Here is a 15737-nt window from a genome sequence, read left to right as displayed (position 1 = left end):
TGTATCACCGATTATAAGGCGAAAATCTCATCCAGCTCCTCAGAGCTGGGGCGTGTGCCCAAAATACAGCAGGCATTACCCCTTTGAACAGCCGCACTGAGTGTTTGTAATGAAACCACGAAACAAGTGGTATTGAATCATTTACCAAACTGCGGCTGGCCGAGATTCGATCCCACAGGACAATGTACGTGTTTCCCTAACCACTCAACTATCGATCCTGCAAGACTCTCGGCCAGCCGCACTTTTGTAAATGATTCAATACCATACACTGGCCCAGCCCATAACACTCGTCCACGTCACACTGGCCCAGCCCGTCACACTGGTCTACATCACACTGGCTCAGCCCGTCACATTAGCACCTGTCCAACCCATTTCTGAAACTACCTTAATTTAGTCTGAATGATACTTAATGACAATGTTTGACCTTTAAACCCTCATGACAGGTTGGGATGACAGACGTGTTTTCACTAACGAATTGTGTTACTGTCTATCACCTGGATAGCATGTCAGTTCAACAGTACCGAATAATTATCTAGGTTAACTTTAGCTCCTAGAATAGGTTATAAGGGTTATTGATACCATTCCCTTGGAAAGCTTTGAAAAAATGGTTAGACAAAAGTCTGAGTAAGAAATATGTAATATTAAAAGCATCTGTTCACCATTTACACAGACAAACAGAAGAGCATGTGTTATGTATGCTAATTAACAGCTTCAGAAATGGGTTAGGAAGGTGCTAGTGTGACGGACTCGGCCAGTGTGACGTGGATCAGTGTGACGTGGATCAGTGTGACGTAGATCAGTGTGACGTACATCATTGTGACGTGGATCAGTGTGACGTGAATCAGTGTACCTCTCAGTGTTTCTCCCTGTGTATGACTCGCTGTAATCAATGATCTTCCCGTGACAGTAGCTACAGTCACCTGCCTGCTTACCATTATGCTTTCTCCCGCTAAATTAGTGAACATCTATATCGTTGAGAGAGAGAGAGAGAGAGAGAGAGAGAGAGAGAGAATGAGAGAATGAGAATGAATGAATGAATATCAAATAACTTAATTTCTCTGGGAAGATAATGTCATTATTCATCGTGTGTTGTTAGTTACTGGTTGTCAAGGGTACTTGTCGATAGTGTGTGTTCCATTATTTATGTATTGAATATTAGCATAAAAAAGGGTACAACCTGGACTTTTAAAAGAGAACCTTGGTTAGTGTAGCATTATTTAAATTACATATTACGCAAATTAACAGTATTTTGTAAGACATTTTGTACACCTCGTTCATCAAAGTTCATAAATTTACTTAGTCTTAATTAACGTCAAGTATTACTTAATAAATGGCCTGCAGTTGCAAAATGTAGTCTGATAGATAAAAGAAAAAAGGAAAATTTTGGTAATTTAGCGACGGGTCATTTATGATGCGGCTGTGTACTCGCTTATTCTAATTCTAAATAAAAATTTCTACCATGGGTAGTAATCTATTTAGGAATATTTAATTCACATGCAACCGTAGGTTTAAGAGACAAACACTCAAAGTTAACGAAACCTAAACCATAAACCCATTTCCATAGTTTATATTATAAACCAGAAAGACATTCCATAAAAATTTTGGATTTTACTGGATCAGAGGGAATCTCAGTTTAGTGTATATTATTATTATACAATCCCTGCAGGTGGGGTCCTCATGGCATCAGAGTAACACACGTACAATATAAATTTTCATTAATAAAAATATACATTTTTGGTTGAGGCAAGCCGTGTTGGGTCGAGTAAAAACATTCATGAAAATACAGTCTTGGAAAAGCCGCAGGCTGGGAAATTTGTGTGTGGAAAATCACTTTGAGGAAACGCACAAAGCCGAGCTACAGATGAATATATGAGACAGATGGTATATTGGACATGAAATATGGGTGGGATCAAATACATAGATGTCGAAGAAAATGAAGCAGGAATACAGTTTTGACAGGAATGTTTGACAGGAAGAAATACATAGTAGGTATAAAGAAAGTTTAAGAGAATGTTTTAGAGCGAGCACCAGCTAGAGAGAGTGAGGGATGGTGGGAGGGTCAGAGGAAATGGGAGAGAGAGAGAGAGAGAGAGAGAGAGAGAGAGAGAGAGAGAGAGAGAAAACCAGACAGACACATGATAGACTAACAGATAAGACATAGAACTTTTTGGACTTCATATTCCTTGCTTACATCCTAGGATGCTCTTAGAGCAACCTAGGATATTAACGTGTATTGTGGAATTCTTGATGAGACCTCAAAGAATCACTGTGAACGATGAAGCATCAGGTTAGACAAGCGGATACAGAAGAGTTGCTTCAGAATCTGTGTTTGTGTCGTACTATCCTTCCAGTACAGAAATTCCCTGGTTACGAGACTTAAATCCTGTGAATCCTTGTTTACAGACGACGACATACTATAGAGGAGACTCTTGCTTGAGCCTTGGAAACTGTGCTTGAAACACTGCCTACAGCCTCTTGGCACAAGCCTCACTGGTAACTCTTACCTCAATCCCGTGGAGTCACCGACAACAAATCTTAACGTATTATTCACCTCAGATGTTGGCTAAATGGTGAGTGTTTACGGTAAAGGCCATCACCATATTACCTTCTACTGTATGGATCCAGACTGGAAGTTGAGCGAAGACGATGTTTACGAGGAGGCATTAACTCGAAGCGTATACACATAGAGCAAGTGTAATTTAAAGTCTCAGTGTTGTTATTGATTAAATACCACTCTTTCGTGGTTACAATAATGTATATACTGCTTATTGAGGCTAGTACACCAAACGGGGAGTAGAATGAAATTAGCTCTGAGGCACCCACACCATTTTATGTCCTCAGATCACGGTAAAACACCTAGCTCTGCTGGGTGCGTAATCTTTGTAGGATTGGGTGGTCCCGTGGGTTAGAGCGTCGTGAATTTTCTCACTCCATGGGGTGGGTTAAAACGACACGGGTTAGAGTCCTCGGCTAGTCGCATTTCTGTTGAGATATATATATATATATATATATATATATATATATATATATATATATATATATATATATATATATAGTGTGTATGAATCTTTTATCCGAGGTGTACAATTCAATTCTTTACATGTAATAATATATAATGTTAAGATTAGTTTTACGTACACGCGAAATTACCTGTGGCCAGTACGAAGCAAAGAACTAGATCAAGTGATTGCTAAACCTCAGCATGAAAGATTACTGCATATATGGGATACCATTAGTTAGTTTAATATGTTTATTATGCACCTCATACCCATCCTGTGGGCAGTAGTCAAAAAATTACAGAGGTACATAATTGGTCCAGGGACTGGACTCCAAAGTTTGATAGCTGAGCAAGTTACAGAGGTAATGAACTCACAATTTACAAAGGTAATGAACTCACAATTTACTAAGGTAATGAACTCACAATTTACTAAGGTAATGAACTCACAATTTACTAAGGTAATGATGTTAGGAATTTCTTTCATTAATCCAATCAGTACTTACGTCCTTAAGGCCCAAGTTCTTCACTTGGCATGGAAGGCGAGCACGGTGTCCCTGAACAGCAGTAACATTGGTAGGCAGGTTCCCGAAGACTGCTGAGTTGTGAGTGTTGCTGCGACCCCAGGTGATACTGTGTTGCGGACCACCCCGGTCATAGCGCCCTGCAAAAACCGGTTTCCAGAATCACTCGCTTAGTCAGGGTGATCTACCCCGAGAAGAAAGGGAGGAATTAGCTGTAATATTATCGAAAAAGAAGTGCTAAATCTACAAGGGTCATACAGCAAGGCAGGGAAAGGTGCAGGGGAACTGGAGTACAGCGGGGCAGTGGATAGTGCAGGGGTAGAGGGTAGCAAGAGATTTAGGTAGAAAGGGCTGTGAGGAGTGCTAGAGACATGAGAGTTTGTGCAGTAAATTAGCTGCTGTCAAAAAGTCAACTAGAGAGTCAGGGTTAAAGGAGGAACCATCAGCAAGAAGCGAAGGTAAAGGGCAGGGCAGTAGAGCAGTGACGACGTTGGAGGTAAATTCTGTGTGCTCGTTGATTGAGTGGGCAGTCCAACGGAACATTGCCCTGTACATAAACATGACCAGGGACCCAACAAAAAACAATACCTTTGTGCTTGCTAGAGATACGGTGTAACCAAAGATGGATAAGAAGAACACGGGGATAAGGTGTATCAAATTTTCGTTTAGCCTGTAAAGCACTGAGTGAATCTGAAACGATCACAAATGGTGACACAGGCATAGATGCAATACGGATAAGTGCTACGAAAATGGCATACAATTCAGCCGTAAAAATGCTAGCCGAGGATAATAAATGCCCTCGCACGACACTGTCAGGAAACACTGATACGAATCCGACGCTGTCAGAAGACTTGGAACCATCGGTGTACACTGCGATGGCATGAGAATGAGATCGGAAGTGGCTAAGAAAAAGAAAGCGAGAAGCCACCGTAGGCAGTTGGGCTTTCGCGCATGGCAGTGGGAAAGAACAGACACGAACCGTCGGAACTTCCCAAGGGGGTAGAGAAAAGTTAGATGCTACATGAACATAGAAAGATGGGAACTGAAGAGAAGACAAGAGCAAATGTAGGCGAAGAGAAAAGGGACGGAGTAAACAGGGGCAACGAACAAATAAAGAATGTCTACTAACATCAGTGACTATGCTATATGTGGAAGGATTGCAGAGATCATGAGAGCAAACATAATAGCGAGGGCAATGAACATCACTGCGATCGGAAAAGGATAGAATATTCGCCTCTGCATAGAGGCTCTCAACCGGTGAAGAGCGAAAAGCACCGAGGCATAAACGTAATCCCTGGTGATGGATGGGATTAAGGCTAGAGTTGTAGGAGAGGCCGCTGAATATATCTGGTTGCCATAATCGAGTTTCGATCAAATTTGGGCTGAATGCAGTTGAAGGAGAGTTCTACGATCAGTCCCCCATGAAAGACGAGAGAGGGTTTTAAGGAGGTTCAGCCGGCTATGACAAGTTGCCTTCAGAGAGATAATGTGAGGTTTCCAGGATAACCTACGGTCAAACAGAAGGCTGAGAAACCTGACAATATTACGTTCTGGGATAAACGAGCCCTAGAGGTACAATGGATGATCAGAGACGACAGAACGTCTAGTGAAAGTAAATTGGTGAGATTTAAACCCATGGGTGGTGGCCCAATTGGAAACATGGTTGACCGCATGCTGGAGAGAAACTGCAGTGAGGTGACAGCGTCATCAACATAGTGATGACCAAATATTAGACGGAAGAAGAGAGGCCAGGTCATTTATAGCAAGGGAAAAAAGTGTTGTGCTCAGAACACATCCCTGGGGGATACCTTCATTTGGACAAAGTCCAGGGAATGTATATCATTAATCCGAACACGGAAATGTCTTTCAGTTAAGAAGTTCTTAAGGAAAAATGGTACATTGCCTGGGAGGCCTAAAGAGTGGGCCTGGGCCAAGATATTATACTTCCATGTTGTGTCATAAGCCCTTTCAAGATCAAAAAAACATTGTAATAACTGAGTGGCTATCAGCAAAGGCATTACGAACATATGTATCCAAGTGAAGCAAGGGGTCAGTAGTAGAATGACCCTTATGAAAGGCATATTGTCTAGTGGAGAGACTGTTGTGTCTCTCTAAATGCCACATCAAACGTCTATTTATCAGACGTTCCATCACCTTGCAAACTGCACTGGTAAGAGCAATGGGACGATAGTGGGAGGCATCATGTCCTGTAGTACCCGGTTTGTGGAAAGGGAGAACAATGGCAGATTTCCACAGCTGTGGAAGAACTCCTTGTGACGAAAGAGGATTAAAGACTCGTAAGAGGACAGCAAGGGCTGACTGATGTAAATGCTGCAGCATACGAATACGAATGCAGTCAGGCCTAGCTGCCGATGATCGGCAAGCAGAGCGCGTTGCCTCCAGTTCTAGAAGTGTAAAAGACACATTATAAGATTATTCGCTGCAGACTTGGAGGAAAGAAACGGGGGGCATAGAGAGAGCCCCCTGAGAGATACGGACAAGATGATTACCAATTTTGGCAGCAACGTCAAGAGGATTTGCTATAGTGACACCGGCAACCCGAAGAATGGAAGCCGGGTCGGGAAAGTATTTACCACTCAGAGGTCGGTCTTGTCTAACTAATTTATTAACTTTCTTCAGTAAAGCTTTTGAGGCTGTTGACCACGATAAAGAATTTGATATTGTTTACTTAGATTTTAGTAAGGCATTTGATAGAGTTCCGCACCAGAGACTGTTGAAGAAAGTAGAAGCTCATGGCATTGGGGGAAGGGTGCTCTCGTGGATCGAATCATGGCTCACAGACAGGAAGCAAAGAGTGTCCATAAATGGGGTTAAATCCGAGTGGGGATCAGTAACAAGTGGCGTTCCACAGGGATCAGTCTTGGGCCCGTTGTTGTTTATAATATATATCAATGATCTTGATGAAGGAATTACTAGTGATATGAGCAAATTCGCCGATGACACGAAGATAGGTAGGATAATTGATTCAAACGTAGATGTTAGGGAACTTCAGGAGGATTTAGACAAACTCTACTCTTGGTCAGAAAAGTGGCAGATGCAGTACAATGTAGATAAATGCAAGGTTCTGAAGCTCGGGAGTGTCCATAACCCTAGCACTTATAAGTTAAATAATGTAGAACTTAGCCATACAGATTGCGAAAAGGACTTGGGGGTTATGGTAAGCAGCAACCTTAAACCAAGACAGCAATGCCTAAGCGTACGTAATAAGGCAAATAGATTATTGGGATTTATATCAAGAAGTGTAAGCAACAGAAGTCCAGAGGTCATAATGCAGCTTTATACATCATTAGTAAGGCCTCACCTAGATTATGCAGCTCAATTCTGGTCTCCATATTACAGAATGGACATAAATTCGTTAGAAAACATTCAGTGTAGGATGACTAACTTAATACATAGCATTAGAAATCTTCCTTATGAAGAAAGATTGAAGACTCTTAAGTTACATTCACTTGTTAGACGAAGAATGAGGGGAGACCTGATCGAAGTGTATAACATAAGAACATATAAGAACATAAGAACGAAGGAACACTGCAGAAGGCCTACTGGCCCATGCAAGGCAGGTCCAAGTCTCCTACCGGCTTAAGCCAATGCACCCAACCTAGTCAGGTCAGGTCACATTGACTTAAGGGAGGAACACGGCAACCGACCTGGTAGCACAAGCTATCAGGTCTAACTCACACCCACCCACATCTACTCATGTATTTATCCAACCTATTTTTAAAGCTACACAACGTTCTGGCCTCTATAACGGTATTTGGGAGTTTGTTCCACTCATCCACAACTCTATTACCAAACCAGTACTTTCCTATATCCTTCCTGAATCTGAATTTTTCCGACTTAAAACCATTGCTGCGAGTCCTGTCTAGGCTAGATATTTTCAGCACACTATTTACATCCCCTTTATTTATTCCTGTCTTCCATTTATACACCTCAATCATATCCCCCCTAATTCTACGTCTTTCTAGAGAGTGCAGTTTCAGGGCCCTTAGTCTATCCTCATAGGGAAGGTTTCTGATACATGGGATCAACTTTGTCATCCTCCTTTGTACATTTTCCAGAGAATTTATATCCATCCTGTAATACGGTGACCAAAACTGTGCAGCATAATCTAAATGAGGCCTAACCAAGGATGTATAGAGTTGAAGAACAACCTGAGGACTCCTATTATTTATGCTTCTTGATATGAAGCCATGGATTCTATTAGCTTTATTGCGAACACTTATGCACTGTTGTCTTGGTTTCAGATTACTGCTAACCAGAACTCCTAAATCTTTTTCGCAATCCGTAATATTAAGATCTACATTATTTAGTTTATATGTGGCATGGTTATTGTCCTGTCCAACATTTAGAACTTTGCATTTGTCTATATTAAACTGCATCTGCCACTTCTCCGACCACTGCATCAGTCTATTCAAATCTTCCTGGAGTGCTCGAATGTCCTCGTCAGAATGAATTCGACGGCCTATTGTGGTGTCATCGGCAAACTTGCCGATGTCGCTCTTTATGCCCTCATCTATGTCGTTTATGTAGATTGTGAACAGCAGGGGGCCCAACACTGACCCCTGTGGAACACCGCTCGTGACGCTTCCCCACTCTGATTTCTCCCCATTTATGCAAACTCTCTGCTGCCTATTTGTCAACCATGCCTCTATCCAGGAAAAAATTTCTCCTCCTATTCCATGTGCTTTAATTTTCCTCAATAGTCTCTGATGTGGGACCCTGTCAAAAGCCTTACTGAAGTCCATATACACAATATCATATTCATTACCATGATCTACCTCCTCAAATACCTTAGTGAAAAAAGTTAATAAATTCGTAAGGCAGGAACGCCCCTTTGTAAAACCATGCTGAGATTCGTTGATTAATTTATGCTTTTCAAGGTGGCTACGAACTGCCTCGGCAATTATTGATTCCATAAATTTTCCCACTATGGAGGTTAGGCTTATTGGTCTATAGTTCGAAGCTAAGGACCTGTCACCTGTTTTGAAAATAGGTATCACATTTGCCATTTTCCACTTATCTGGCACCATGCCAGTTTGTAGTGATATGTTGAAAAGATTAGCCAAAGGTGTGCTAAGCTCCTCTTTACATTCCTTTAGAACCCTTGCATACAGTTCATCAGGGCCTGGGGATTTGTTAGGTTTTAATTTATCTATTTGCCTAAGGACCATGTCACTTGTGACCCTAATAGTGCACAGTTTATTATCGTCCTGTTCTACATAATTTATCATTACTGGAATATCGCTGGTATCCTCCTGTGTAAAAACTGAGAGGAAGTATGTGTTAAAAATTCTACACATTTCCTTATCACTGTCAGTGAGCTGACCCGAGGAACTTTTGAGTGGGCCTATCTTGTCCCTGATCTTACTTCTGTATACCTGAAAGAATCCTTTTGGGTTAGTCTTCGATTCTCTTGCAACTTTAACCTCATAATCTCTTTTTGCTTTTCTAATTCCCTTTTTTATTTCTCTCTTTAACTGAATATATCGATTTCTCAATTGCCCCTCTCCTCTTTTGATTTGCCTATATATGCCTCTCTTTTGACCAATCAGATATTTTAATCTATTGTTCATCCATTTAGGATCATTTTTGTTTGATCTGATTTCCCTATTTGGAACATAATTTGACTGAGCAGCTAGAACTATGCCCTGGAAAGCATCATATCGGCAACCATCACCACCTACCTGACCCTTAGTCAGGTCATTCCAGTTCAGCCCACCTAAGTAATTTTTCAGGTCTTGAGGATATCTCTCCAAGAGAGAACCCGCAGTAATGGATTTAAATTAGATAAGTTTAGATTTAGAAAGGACATAGGAAAGTATTGGTTTGGAAATAGGGTAGTTGATGAGTGGAACGGTCTACCTAGTTGGGTTATTGAGGCTAGGACTTTGGGTAGTTTCAAATTTAGATTGGATAAGTACATGAGTGAGAGGGGTTGGATTTGAGAGGGACTAGCACATCGGAGCTTGTTTCTTGGGTGGCATTGAAAATTGGGTTGGTCAAATGTTTGTTATTGGGATGATTTGTAAAGGACCTGCCTAGTATGGGCCAACAGGCCTGCTGCAGTGTTCCTCCTTTCTTATGTTCTTATGTTCTTATGTTCTCAGTTTTCATACTTTTTCTAGACTGCACTCGCAGAGGAAGCTGAAGTGGCTGTAGAAACATAATTCCACCAGTAAGTGCGTTTAGCATCACGGATGACATGGCGGGCGACCACTCTCTCCTTAAAATCAAGGAGTGGCTCTGTGGTTCTATTGTACTGGTACCTGCCCGACGCAGCGCGTTTCACACGTACTGCCCGAGTACAAGCAGGAGACCACCAAGGCATGCACCTCTGAGAATACCTGCCCAAGGCTTGTGGTATAGAATGTGAAGGTGTGGTTAAAACTGAGGTCGAGAAGAAGTGTAAAAGCTTATCAATGGAGGATGAAGAAGGATCCTCACTAAAAGCAGTTTGACACGAGTTAATTTCCCAATTCGCTCGGTCAAATTGCCAGCGTGGGCTGAGGTGGTGTCATGCATGTCTGGGAGGACAGACCAGGTGAAGTCTAGTACAGTTGAGGAAGAGCAAATCGAGAGATCGATGCAAGAGAAAGAATGAGTACGAGGATCAAAATGGGTGGAAGTACCCATATCTAAAACATGGAAGGGAAGAGAAGTGAGAAAAGCCTCCAAGTGAATGCCACAGGAGTCACAGTGAGACCCCCTCCCTCTCCCCCCAGAGGAAATAGTGGACATTAAAATCACCTAGTAACAGAAGCGGTGGCAGTAAGGAAGAAACCAGAAGTGCAACATCTGAGATGGATGATGCCCAAGAAGGAGAGATATACCAAGAACAGATTGTATACCACTTATTCAAGTGGATGTTGCAGTGTAATGCAGCGAAGTATGAACAAAGAGCTGATGGCATGGAATACTGGTGCATATAAGAAACGCGCTTTCATTAAAAGTGTTTAATGGGTTTGTTTGGTGTTTTGGTAGCGGGGTGTGAAATGATAAATGTGTCTTCGGAGGCTTCTTTGTTTATTGTTAAGTCGTGGTGGGTACACAGGCTTGTGTGTTGTGCCCATGGCCTGGGCAGGGCCATCCCACGAGAGAGAGCTAGGAGTAGGCCTTGTGTCTTGCTGCTAGGCCGCTGTGTTAGTGAGAGTGAGGCAAGGGCAGGCAGGCTGGCTTGCCCACCGAGAGGCCTGGCTACAGAGGGCAGCACCTTAGTGCTGTGAAATATGAACTAAGCTGGCAGACAGCATAGGCTGTCTGTGCAGACAGTACAGGCTGTCTACATATGCTCGGCCACCTACCTCGCGTCGTCCCGACGCGACAATACTGGTGGTAAAAGAAACTCGGTCTCTCTCTCGTAGGCACAGGGCACAGAACACAAAAAAAAAACATATATATATACATATGGACATGGAAAAAAAAACTTCCTACAGGGAGGGAAGAAAAAACATGTAGGGTGTGCTAAACATCGTGGTCAAAGGCAGTGAGCGTCGATGGGCATCACTGCACGCCTTCCTGCGTCTGGACAGATACTGCAACATGGGAGACATCGCTGCGGCTGAGCTGTGACATAACAGGGTACGGTCTCCTCTGGAACGGTGAAGCAGTCATCGTAGGAGTCGCTGCAGGTTTTCACTCAACCTGGGGCACGACATGCTGGTGCCCTCGAGTGAGGCGTCGACAAAACTCGGCAACTGGGCAGGACTTCTGGCAAGCGACTCAGGAGGACACTTCTCGACTGGTACTGTTGCTGGGCTGTCACTGCCAGCGAGCGTGGAGCGAGTTGTGGAGCGAGTCATGGCAGAGACAACTGGATGAAACATCTGGGAGTCATAACATCATACACCAGACTGCAGTGAGAGCTAGCGGTCAAAGTGACATCTTCTTTGTGCAGGCTGCTCACTGAAGCTTGTGACACGAGGCTGACACACTGTGTCATTCTCTCGACAGTTGGAGTTATAGCAGAGGTTAGTCTAAGCATCCCCAGACTTGTTTCACTACATATAACTGCATTCTGAAGGTCTGGAGGTGAAGTGAAACAAATCTCGATGGGAATCGTAGCAGGTACGATTCTGCAGAACATCACGAGCGACGAGCATAAAAGCTTCCTGTACAAGAGGGCTCGGTCACTTGGAGCTGTCTGATAGCTGTCAAACACACTGGTCACACGGGTGACTTAACACAGTGGTGCTACTCAGGTCTGGCTCAGACCTCACTGGACACACAGAAACTTTAAACACACCCGCGGTATATGCGGTACAACATGGCTTAACTAGCAAATGATACTTTTCTGTGCACAAGACTGACACTAAGACATACTAAAATGTGAGAACACTGACTGAGAGGAATTAATTAACACACGATATATATATCTTTTCTCAATCTTCTCGACAATACTGAAATAATTACTGAACACTCGATGGTGACATCATGTGATGTCAGGCGTGATGACGTCAGCAGACATCTCGAGGTGACGTCAGGCAGACATCATGATGTCATGAAGTCGGGCAGCAGCATCGGTGACTTCAATGTGATGCGGGCAGCAGACCCAGCATGTGGCCTGGGACATCTGGCTCGGTAACTCACATGGTTTGTAGATCCACGTGACATCGCCCACACCCACGTGGCGTCGGGATCCACGTGGCATCGTGATCTACATGGCATGCTGGTCTACGCGGAATGCTGATCCACGTAGCTTCAAGTGGCCTCGGGCACTCGGATACACAGTTCTGGCAATGAATTCACACGGAAAAAAGCAGAGGGAGTGGGCAGTGGTGAGTGGTGTATGGTAGTGTGGTGGTGAGGAGCGTGGATGAGTGTATGGCGAGGGAACATCTGGTCATTCCTCCTCCTCCTCCCACCCACAAACACAGGGAAACACACTGGATGCAGAAATCACCACGAAACTCACCATTGGCTTGCTGAAACAGCTGTGCTGAGCTGAACAACAACAGCAACATACAAGTGATGCTGAACACGTGACTTGAGAAACAGCATGGGACGCTGTAGTGTGGGGTCAAAATTCTCAAAGAAATTCGGCAAATTTCTGCTGGATCCTGCTTGTACCTGTGTCTGGATGCTGAAACGTGCAGACACTACATCAGGATAACTCGTTGAGAGATGGATGCTTGTTGTGTAGGGGATGAAATGAACAACTTCATTCCTTCCTTCCTCTCTCTAGGCAAACACACTGCTGCGACCACCGCTTTCCACCATTTATAATGAAGGATTATTTGGTCTTCTGAAAGTGGGGTATAAATGATACGTATTCGGAGGCTTCTTAGTTTATTGTTAAGTCGTGGTGGGTACACAGGCTTGTGTGTTGTGCCCATGGCCCGGGCAGGGCCATCCCACGAGAGAGAGCTAGGAGTAGGCCTTGTGTCTTGCTGCTAGGCCACTGTGTTAGTGAGAGTGAGGCAAGGGCAGGCAGGCTGGCTTGCCCACCGAGAGGCCTGGCTACAGAGGGCAGCACCTTAGTGCTGCAAAATATGAACTAAGCTGGCAGACAGCATAGGCTGTCTGTGCAGACAGTACAGGCTGTCTACAAAAGTTCCATCGGGAAAAGGATCCGATGTACATAAAACATAGCCCGAGATGGGATGGATAACAGTGGAATGCAATTTGGGCTCTTGTAAACAAACACAAACAGTGGAAAACTGGGAGAGCAACACTTGAAGTTTACCCTGGTTACCTCTGAGGCCACGGATATTCCACCATAAATAAACCATGATTTGCGAAGAGAAAGATACAAGAAATCTGAAAGTAGAGGTATCTACGGATCAGAAGAGTTAGAAAAGTCCACATGTGGAGGCAGTGGAAAACGCACAAGCAGCAAAGGATTGGAACACTGCATAGAACAAAGTTGTGCAGATGGAGAAGAATGAAGAGGAGGGACAGGAGGTGGATCGGTGTCCACCAATGGTCTAATCTCCTAAATATATTCAGAGATAGCTTCAAGTGTTTCAGAGGACAAGGACGCTGTATGTGGGACGATGCTGTAGATGGAAGGAGGAGGGTGAGTAAAGATCGGGGCGACGACTGACTGTACGAAAGTAGGGTGGGGACGAAAGGGTAGAGAGAACTGGAGAAGAAACTTGGGAGGGAACAGGAGAGGAAGCGACCTGGGAGGGGACAGAAGAGGAAGAAACTTGGGAGGGGACAGGAAAGGAAGGTACTGTATGAGGAGGAGGATGAACCTCCATACTTGTAACAAAGCCAGTTAGAGGTGAAGAACCAGGTAGAGACTGGAAAGGAAAATTGTACAGGTAGAAGGGAAGGAGGTGTTGAAGGAGATTTGAACAATGGGGATTTTTTTGGACTTCAGAGAAGCTGAGGGGCGATGGTGAGGAGTTACTGTGCGAGGTCTTGTAGACACACAAACCTGTGAGTGAGAAGAGGAAGAGGTGAGAACAGAATGAGGTGGCGAGGTAGGGACCTCTGAATTCAGGACAGCAAAAGAATTAGACAGGGACGACTGTGGAAGAGGTGACCACAGAGGAGGCTGCGGAAGTTGGAACCCCAGAGGTGGGGGGTCGTTTAGTAACTCGAGAATAAGAAACAAGGGGAAGTCTCCCCTGGAGGCATAGATGGGAGACTGCCATAGCGTAAGGAAAGCCTTCTACCTCTTTGAAACAATGGATTTCTCCCTCATTTAAGTAAACTTGACAACGGCGAGAGTAAGATGGGTGATTCTCATGACAATTAAGACAAGAGGGATCGGGACATCCCCAGGTGATCCAGATGCCATGGCAAACTACACCACCACCATGAACCTCAATGGAATGGGATGGACCACAGTACCCTTTCCCCTACCTAGGAACTAGAGTGCCAGTGGGAAGAATCCCAAAGGTTGAAAACAGGATGTGGAGAGGGGAGGGATGGGGAGAGGAGGAGGTAAGGGAAAGAGGGGATAAGGAGGATGAGATAGGGAAGGGGGATTGGGGAGTAATTAGATTCGTTCTGAGGAAGGAGGCCAAAAGGTCTAGTTCCTCAGACCAAGAGCCTCTTCACCGCGCCAAAAAGCCCCCTTGAAGAGGTTTAGTTGTCATAGCCAACCTAAAAAGCCATTATTAACTTATTAGCAGTTCCAGATTAAAGTGTTTGCTGTTCCTGATCATTATCCTAATCGAAGGCCTGAGAAAGATCTGTGTATTACATTTAATGATGTATACAAGGCATAGGCTCCACCACAGCGTCCATCAAGGCATCTGTGTTATGTTGTATGTTGTTAGCTAATTATCAATAAATAAACTTCAACATTTTGTAGAATTTCAACTAAATAGTTCAGTTCAAACTACTTGTAACGGTGTCCCGTGGCCTGGTTGATAAAGCTCTCGCTTCACACGGTGAGCGTTCGGGTTCAACTCCCGGCGAGGGTAGAAACATTGAGCGTGTTTCTTTACACCGATTGTCCATGTTCACCCATCAGTAAAATGAGTACCTGGGTGTTAGTTGACTGGTGTGGGTCGCATCCTGGGACAAAACTGACCTAATTTGCGGGAAATGCTCAGCATAACAAGCGGCTTTCTATATAGTAATATGTCACTGATGTCAGCTATGATCTGTATACCTTGTACATGTACTGGTAGAAATTGATATTATTGTTATTATTATTGTTAGGTAAGACTTAGTAGATTTCTTGTTTCTTATTTAACTCAATTGAGATTTTTGGTATCAGTTCTTTATGGTAGGCCTGAGAACTTTTGATAAGTGAGACACACATGTATCCTTGGGAATATTTATTGACTAAACATTTCGCCTACGCAGGCTTTATTGGTGGAGTTACGGGTGTTGCTCGGACCTCAGGTGATGCCGTGTTGATGAAGCTTGCAACGCAAGCCAAATTTTCGTCAATACAAATTCCTAGTATCACATATGTCTCTTGTCAACTTCTTGATTTCTTGATATAGTATTACATTTACTACATGACGCTTGTTTGATACTTGTTTGATACTGTTATCTTGGTATAAGGGATGTCTTCGACAGCTGTTTATCATGACTGACTTCCACTTGTAGGCTCAGCTCACTGACCTTATAGTCTTTTTATTAGGGAAAAGTCTTATCACACTAAACAAAATATTAGAAGGAAGGAAAACGAGTGCACTTTTAATTTTGGATGGCTTAACAGATTTAGAATGCACTGGGCTTTGAATAATGTAGTGTGCAGTGGGGAGAGTGTCTCCAATGACCGTGCTGCT

The 15737-nt window shown here is 43.7% G+C and overlaps 2 protein-coding genes across 2 annotated transcripts in view; one reads left to right on the top strand and one right to left on the bottom strand.

Annotated features, from left to right (window-relative positions):
• The window catches only part of LOC128703822 (lachesin), a 1052338-nt gene that overhangs the window by 622646 nt on the left and 413955 nt on the right, over positions 1–15737 (top strand). The gene's annotated exons all lie outside the window — the stretch shown is intronic.
• Positions 1–15737, bottom strand: part of LOC128703821 (uncharacterized) — a 102460-nt gene that overhangs the window by 72979 nt on the left and 13744 nt on the right. Inside the window, exon 2 of the mRNA XM_070103764.1 lies at positions 3502–3659. Coding sequence (XP_069959865.1) covers positions 3502–3659 — 158 coding nt within the window. The remainder of the gene's footprint in view (positions 1–3501; positions 3660–15737) is intronic.

Source organism: Cherax quadricarinatus, chromosome 87, assembly GCF_038502225.1.
Source record: "Cherax quadricarinatus isolate ZL_2023a chromosome 87, ASM3850222v1, whole genome shotgun sequence".
Lineage (NCBI taxonomy): Eukaryota > Metazoa > Arthropoda > Malacostraca > Decapoda > Parastacidae > Cherax > Cherax quadricarinatus.
The sequence above is the reverse complement of the archived record's forward strand: the minus strand, read 5'-3'. Positions and strand labels throughout refer to the sequence as shown.